This window comes from Caloenas nicobarica, chromosome 26 (genome assembly GCF_036013445.1).
Source record: "Caloenas nicobarica isolate bCalNic1 chromosome 26, bCalNic1.hap1, whole genome shotgun sequence".
Taxonomy (NCBI): Eukaryota; Metazoa; Chordata; class Aves; order Columbiformes; family Columbidae; genus Caloenas; species Caloenas nicobarica.
Window position 1 is genome coordinate 1,588,306 of NC_088270.1, and position 8,121 is coordinate 1,596,426.

At 46.9% G+C, this 8,121-nt stretch overlaps 1 protein-coding gene across 1 annotated transcript; it reads right to left on the reverse strand.

Annotated features, from left to right (window-relative positions):
• Positions 1 to 1,218: 1,218 nt before the first annotated feature.
• PTS (6-pyruvoyltetrahydropterin synthase) lies at positions 1,219 to 4,750 on the reverse strand. Its single transcript, XM_065652139.1, has 6 exons — positions 4,655 to 4,750; positions 3,601 to 3,680; positions 3,291 to 3,313; positions 2,249 to 2,305; positions 1,870 to 1,940; positions 1,219 to 1,707 (listed from the first exon to the last, which is right to left on the reverse strand). Exons 1-6 carry the CDS (start codon positions 4,726 to 4,728, stop codon positions 1,566 to 1,568), a joined length of 447 nt encoding a protein of 148 aa, XP_065508211.1. The 5' UTR covers positions 4,729 to 4,750; the 3' UTR covers positions 1,219 to 1,565.
• Positions 4,751 to 8,121: the final 3,371 nt, after the last annotated feature.

Sequence of the window (8,121 nt, forward strand, 5' to 3'; positions counted from 1 at the left end):
CACTACCCAGTCAACCAATTCATTTCCATCTTCACAGATCTACTGCTGTTTAAACTGGAGAGATCAGAGTAAAGGATACGAATACATCTCCAACATGCAACACAGCAATAAATATAAATGCCCAAGCTACTGTGGGACATTGTCAGGGCTACGCTGCACTGCAGTAAAAGACCAGGAATTTGGCCTAGTGTTTTCTGGCCAAGCACCTGACTTCATGCTAATAACAGCAATGGGCCGTGTGATATATATATATATAACCATTCATTTGTTTGTCTTTCGTCAACAACTAAATTACTCTTCTGATAAAAGACACCACATGACATGCTTTACTCTCTATGACTCATTGAAGACACCAAACGCTTTATGAATCAGCAGCAGCAGCTACCATCCAGTACAATTTACATCATTTTTGGAAACTGAAATGACCTGTCACACTAGTGAACTACAGACCAGCAGGACCATTCAGATAAGCTGCAAAACCTCCCTGGCCAGAGCCAGGACATAGCACAGAATTGTCCTCAAATAAAGCAGTCAAAGTACTTTTTGCAACTGCAAAAAACACTTTCTAGCAGAACTGGTAGCTACAGAAGGATGTTTTACCCTCAGCCTGTAGTGGAGCATAGCCAAGGTTAACTATTAGGCAAGCTTCATTAAACCTTTCTAAATGGTGCCATTTGCTACCATTATTCAGATGCATACTTTCCTTGTAAAGCAAGGGAATTATTACCCTGGACATGGCTTTTTTCATTATATGCATTAAGCTATTCTTCATGGCCATACCTAACTACTCTTCAGGACATTGCTCGTGTGATAACGAGAATCACACACAGTGCAGGCTGATCTCATAGCTCTCAAGCACAGGAATTGTACAACAACTGTTCCCTATCTGGTTTTCCACGCATTCCTCTTCTAGCGCTATGTTTCACAGTATGCCTGCAGTTACAGGAATCTTCAGAATAATTTGGTTAGTGCTCAGTTAAACCCATCTCACAGCCTCAACCTTTTGTAACACCCTATGCTGATCAGTGTTCCATCTCCTAACCTGCAAGTGACAGCAGGAACCTGCAGCCCTGATGACTGATGCACAGGAAAAAACCTTCAGAAAAAAAAGAAAAAAAAAGAATCATGTAGTTCTCATTCTCAAGAATGTTTCTCTATTTGACCAAGAAGCAAAACACCAAAGCCCAGGTTATTAAAAATCATAAATTAATCCAATGTTTAATTAGAGAAAAATCAAAGCTTTTTGTGACTGGACAGGACATATATTTTGCCAGGCCATCTCCTCTCCAGAAAGCCGCTTTATTTAACACGGCACAACTGTAGATTTCACATCAGCTTGGTGGTTCAGGTTTGCAAAACAAGAACATCTTGAGAAAAAGCAGACAAATCAACAAATTCTGAGAACCCAAATTGCTAGATTGCTGCAAGAATTCTTGTGAAACATCCATATTTGTCCTTACGCAATACGTAACCAATGTCTAGGTGTAGGAAATAGAGTGAGCAGGCTTGGAGTAATCCACTGATCTGGCTATGCAGCAGAGTTTCTAATTGAGCTGAAGTTCATTTCATTTCTCAGAGATCGTTTCTTCTCCTTTATAAACAACAATGTTCTGGTCTGTTTCATACACTTTGACTTTATAAAGAGTTCCCACGGGCAGGAGATTCTTGAGATTTTCCCAGATGAATACTGCAACATTCTCTGTGGTGCTAAGAGTGAAAAACAAGCAGATTCAGAACTAACAGCAACGATATTTGAGGAAGCTCTGCCTAGAATGGGCCAGGCGAGATGCTAAAGGCCGCAGGGAGCCAGGTGAGCAGCTCTCACAAGATGACACCCTGAATGTAAGTGGGGTTTGAACTATCACCCACCTCACAACCTCGGCAAAGTACGGCACATCCTTATCCAGGTTTTTGTGGTCAAGCGGTTCCATGATCGCCTCCTGCAGAAAGAAAACCGTGACAATCTCGTCCCGGTTAGTCAGTGGTCAAGGTTCAACTTACCCTGCACGTGGGCCTGCAGCAAGGCAACAGTATGTAAAAATGTATAAGAGCCCTACATCTACCTCCTAGCTGGAGACATGGTACTGCCTCACATCACAGTGCTAAAGCATTTTAGTCTTAAATCATTCCTTAATTTCTTCTTTATTTCCCACCGTCATCAACTGACCATGTCTCCACTCTGGTACTGAACAAATTGCTAAGCTCTAACCAATTCTCCCTGGGGATGTGTAGGAAATAGTGCTATTACCTGCATGCATTCTTTCAGGTCTGTCAGGTTTATAACCATTCCTGAGACTGGGTCAATCTGCAGGGACACACAAGAGAGATTAGTAGCCTAACTACGTGACTTTATTACCAAGGCTGCTCTGAGCCTGCACAAATCAGACTGTGAATATCTGTGCACTCAGAACATCTGAGCCACAAGAAAAATATCTTTCCACCTTCACACACTGAGTTCCAACTCCTGTGATGTTCCCAGAGGCTGATAGAGCATACAAACAGCTCCAGTGGTTCCACTCTCTCACCAGGGGGGAAAAACTCCCTGAAACACTCAGTCTTCAAGCAACAATCTGGTATGGATGTAAGCAGGAAAACACGCATTAAGCTGCTGGGTTGAACAATCAGGGACAAAATACAGACCAGCCTGAGTTCAGGGCATCCTCCCATCTGGAGAAGGCACAGCTCACAGTTCACTGCATGTTTGGGGAATGTAGACGGAAGCAGGTTTAAAATTTTACTTTCAGATCTGAACAGAAACCTCCTTTCCTATGAACTACAAATCCTCAAAAAAAGTCATTTGGAAAACATCAAAACCAAAGTGCTGCCTAAATAACTCACTCTGCAGAATACATGGAACGATGGCAGGATGAAGGGTGAAAACCAACTGCAAAAGCAGAATTTCCTTTTATATTTGCAGCAAAATACCTTGATAAAAGAGCAGACAGAATCAGTTACTGGAAGTGCTGAGCCTCCATGTGGCTCAGTAGTCATCCAAAGGTGCCCCACAGATCTGGCCAGAGCCCATACATTCTGCAGTGAAGCTCTGGCAGACTGTTATGTGCCCAGAGGATGATTACAAACCTTGGACTTCACTATGGTCACCTGCAAATCCTTGTTAGAGGCAAGGTAATAGGACAGCAATTACAGAAAGCCTTCTGTAGTGATGTGCACAGAGTTTACACAAACACTCCGGGAAACCTAGCAATTGCGCTGGAACTTCACCCCTAGGGGCCCATCTATCCTGCCACCCTAAGGCATGGAAAAAAAAACCCCACATGGATCACACTTACCTCTCCACGCACAGTGACTACAACTGAAAAAAAAGAAAACATCAGGTCACAACGACACCATGACACCATAAACATTACAACAAAGTACACTAGTGATTGGGACAACCATGCCATGCTTCAAACTCCCTGACATTGAGAATTCCTTCTAATTCTAATATAAAAACCCAAACCAGCCACCAAAAGCCATGCCAGAGTCCTGAGACACATGTCTGGCCCAGCTCTCCCATGGCTTATTCTGCATTCAAACCAGCTGCCCGAGAGCAGCCTCTGTCCATGACTACAGGTGTAAGCATGGGAGTCAACTCCTTACCTTTATAGTTGTGCCCATGACCATTTGGATTGTTGCATTTCCCAAACAGCTTCAGGTTTTCTTCATCACTCAATGATTTACTGTGAGAAATACAGACACGGCATTTCAGGATCCATTACAGACATCCACAGCTTCACTTCAACTGTGGCTGCTTCCCAGCTCTTCCATCTATTCACTCTCCTAAATTTAAGCCACTAGCTTTTCCTACTCAGGAGGCACAAACAGAACCAGAGGAGTATTTGGACCATAAAAAAGATGTCGTTGACAACAGGGGAGTTTTTGCTGTGGTTTGGTAATTATATATGCTGGTTTCATAACAACTGCCTAATACTGCTGCTGTATAAACACACCTATTCACATATGCATATGGCAAAATCACTTGGGGTCCTAGGGAGAAGTGCCTGGAGCAAGCTATGCATTTATTTATTATTAATCAACAAAGCTCAGGGAGCTTCTCTAAGGAGTATAAAAGCCAGCTTCTCTCTCTGAAGCTTTCCTCTGAAGCAATTCAAGTGCCTTACTCCGAGGAGTATTTCAGGTCAAGGCACTCTCTAGGAATACGTACGTTTAGAGAAAAAGGCGACAATGGGACACAATGAGGTGCTTACAAACCGCAAGCATAATTCATGCCATTTCAACCCAAAACTTCCCTTCGCTTTAGACCTAGTTAAGCAGTGACGTCTAAAATCAGGATCGGCTACTACAAGCTGCACAAAACGCACTAAAGCAAGGAGAACCGGGAAGTGCTCGCACACTGGCTGAGCTGGGTCCCGCCTCCGTGCGCCCAGCCCCGGAGCGCGGTCTTGCATTGTGCTAACGCGACCGGCGCGCAGCTCTGCGAGACCTTTGTGCCTTTCACCGAGGACGGTTCCCACGGCGGAGCAGCGGCGGGGGGACCCGGGGGGATGCGGGGGGACCCGGGGGGATCCGGGGCGATGCGGGGGGACCCGGGGGGATGCGGGGGACCCGGGCTGCCGCGGCCGCCCGGCGGGTGTACGCGCGTCCCGAGGCGGCGGGGCCGGGCGCGCCGGGGCCGCTCACCTGCGCCGCTCACCTGTGCAGCCGGTGGCAGGCGCTGAAGGAGACGCTGCGGGAAACCCGCGCCAGCCGCGCTGCCGGCGGTGCCATCTTAGGGCCGCGGCGGGCGGTGCTTGCCCGGCTCCTCCCGGGCCCGGGGGCGGAGCGGCGGCGCCGCCCGTGGGAGCCGCACGCCGGGCAGCCGCTGGGTGCGCTCCCGGAGCCGCTCCCCATCCGCTCGCTCGGGCGCAGGGCTCAGCTCCTCGGACACGACGGCAGGGTCTCCCTGCCCTCGCCTTGCCCGGACACGCAAGCGCGCAAAGTGCATGCTTTGTTCATTTGGCACAGCTCACAGAATCAGAGGATATCAGGGATCGGAAGGGACCTCGAAAGCTCCTCCAGTGCAATCCCCCCGCCGGAGCAGGAACACCCAGATGAGGTTACAGAGGAAGGTGTCCAGGCGGGTTGGAATGTCTGCAGAGAAGGAGACTCCACAACCTCCCTGGGCAGCCTGGGCCAGGCTCTGGCACCCTCACTGAGAAGAAGTTTCTTCTCAAATTTAAGTGGAACCTCTTGTGTTCCAGCTTGAACCCATTACCCCTTGTCACTGAGAAGAGCCTGGCTCCATCCTCATGACACTCACCCTTTATATATTTATAAACATTAATAAGCTCCCTCCCCCTTTTGCTCGTGTTCCCTGCACACGTACTGTGACCTTGTACGAGCCATTCATACACAGAGAAAATAAAAAAAGGCTATTGAGAGCTACCGTGTCAGCCCTGCCAGATGCGGAGGTATGACAAATGCTCCAATGGTGTCGTCTGTGGTAGCAAATGCTTTCCTACACCAGCTGTTTACCAGCTCAGTTTTCACTAAATCACTGTGTGATGCAGAAAAATAGAAGACAGAGATACAGAAGATAGAGAACAGCCATCAAAATAATGGGAATTGCCATAAGGACAAGAAGCAGCTGCTGAAACATTTCCACATGGGCTTCCAGGACAGAGAAGAATCAGCTCTGAAGGACAGAATGTGAAACTGAAAAAATAGCATTGCATTTTCCAGTACAAATCACTATTTTTCATCCATGTCGGCTTGGTACAATGGTACCAGGAGAAGTGATGCTGTTGAGTACCAATGAGCTAACGTTTCAGTTTAGTTCAAATTCCACTTTAGAGAACATAAACAAAAATTGTCTTGGACTACATCAAAGTTTCTCATTTGCATTATCTAGGCTTCTGGGCTGGTGGATGTGAGGCCCAGGAGCAGAATGAGTTGAGATGTGAACCAAAAAAAGTGCATCAGTGAAGTTCAAACAGCAGAGGACCTTTCTACAGGGCAGGTCGGGGATTTATTGCAGAACCAGAAATTTGTGCATCCTGCCTTTTGACTTTTCATTGACATTCCTCTTTCAAGACGTTTCATCCTCTTGTTCATCCTGTAGAGGTAACGTTAGCAAAGTCTTGGCCTGTGGGCCAACAGTTTCATTTGCATCTGTTTTCTTACATTATGACAATTGCAAGAAGTGTGTTTATAAATGCATAGGTGCATTTGGGGGGGGGCGGGTGCCAAAGGAAAGCTGGCAGGCCCTGAATGCACTCGTAAGTTTACACAGTGATCCAAAGAGAAGCAGTTCATGAAGCAATACTCACCTGATGGGACGGAGAAAACTTCATGGATCTAATTCCTACCCACCTAAAATAACTGAGCTGTGCAGGGCGTTTTTCTTCCTTTGCACTATCGATCTACAGCTCTGTCTTGGGCACTCTGGCTGGCCGCAACTAGGACAGGGTTGCACATGAACCTCTGACACTGCCTTTCCCCTTACCATCTCACCAGGAAAAAAAAAAAAGAAAGTTTCAGAAAGAGCAGCTGTGGTGATAGAACTCCACCCGCCGTCATTGAGCACTTCCTTAGCATCCTTCAGCTTTCAGTCCTGGGGATGTGACCTTGCTGGGTGTGGGTGACAGGCTACAGGAGGGAAACTCCACTGGCCGCCATGGTGAGCGAGGCAGGGGCCCGGCCGCAGCAGGCTGGCAGGGCTACAGCATCAGCAGCGGGAGGTGTTTGCCACCTAGTGGCTTTGTGAGATCAGCTTTGGCATGAGCCTGTCCCTCTGCCTTCTCACAGTGCTGCAGGCCTGCTGTACAATCCTTGTTTCTCTCCCTTATCTTTTCCCAAGACCTGTGTGGCAGGTGAAGAAAGGTCAGAGAGGAGATAAAGCTGCGTTGTTCGGATAGTGAGTCAGCTCTGATTTGGTTGTATTCTGCCTGGGCTGGCCTCCAGAATATCAGCAGTCAAAACAAACAAACAAACCAACCAACCAAACAAAAAAAACACAAAGTAAGATGGGAAATATGAAGCAAGGGCTTTCCTTCAAACCCTAGGGCACAAGGGCTGAATTTTGCTCAAGGATGTGGTTCAAAACATTCTCCAGGCTTCCCACAATGAAGCAATATAGAAAGTCCTTAAGCCACGAGGGGAGTCCATTCTCCTCAAAGCCTTCCCTTTTCACAGTGTCCTTAAAGGCAGAACCTACAAGTGAACTGCTATAGAAGGCTTGTCTCAACACATCTATCCACCTACACCTCAGAGTTCAAGAACTGTAGGAGCCTGGATGATGAAGCAAGCATAGAGAGGGTGTTTGACTTTGATCTGCTCAACTTAAGAGCAAAAGGATAGCGAGGCCAGAATGGAGTTCTGCATGTTTCATACAGATTTATTTAGGAGGAAGGCAGGAAATGTTAGCCATCAGAGCTGCATCCAGCTATGCTGTTTAAGTAGGAGCATGGCGGAAACTTCATGCATGTCTACAAGAACATGTCATGTAATAAGTTGTGTATCAGGGTTGCAGCCGTTGCCTCTTGTGGCACAGCGCAAAGTTGGCTGCGGGTCTGGTGAGAGCAGGGAAACAAAGAAACTTCACAAGGTTTTATTTGAGGGCACTGTTACTGTACAAAGAAAAGCACTACAAGTACAGCTTCTGCAAGTGTTTACATCTGCTTTCTGGGGTTCACGGAAGGCAATCTTGACACAATGGGGATGAAATTACATACGTCCCTTCATTGAACCTACACGTTACTAGTTGGTTTTACTCCTCTCCTCTGCTTTACACATTTCTGCCAAAGTCACTGACCAACACACCAATACTCTCTTCCCTTCAGAGCACGTAGCTATCGAGGGAAGGTAATGGTCATCTTAGTTTCCGTTTTCTCCCTTGCAAGCCTTACACATGGCAGCCTTTGTGAACTGCTGCTAACTGGTCTATCAAGATAATCAGAAAATTAAGATAAAGCAGCGGGCTGTTTGAGTGAAGGGGCTTCTGCCTTCCTCAGACCATTTGCTGCATATTGTTAGGAATGTAGCAGTAACTTGGGGGTTATGATAGAGGAAAAGCAGTTCCTTCATGCAGGGCATAATGCAAAAGTGAGAGGCAAAAGAAAGCAGAGGTTTCTTTCTGAGCCTGACCTGGCTCTGAATTACAGGAGATGACAAGGTCTTCAG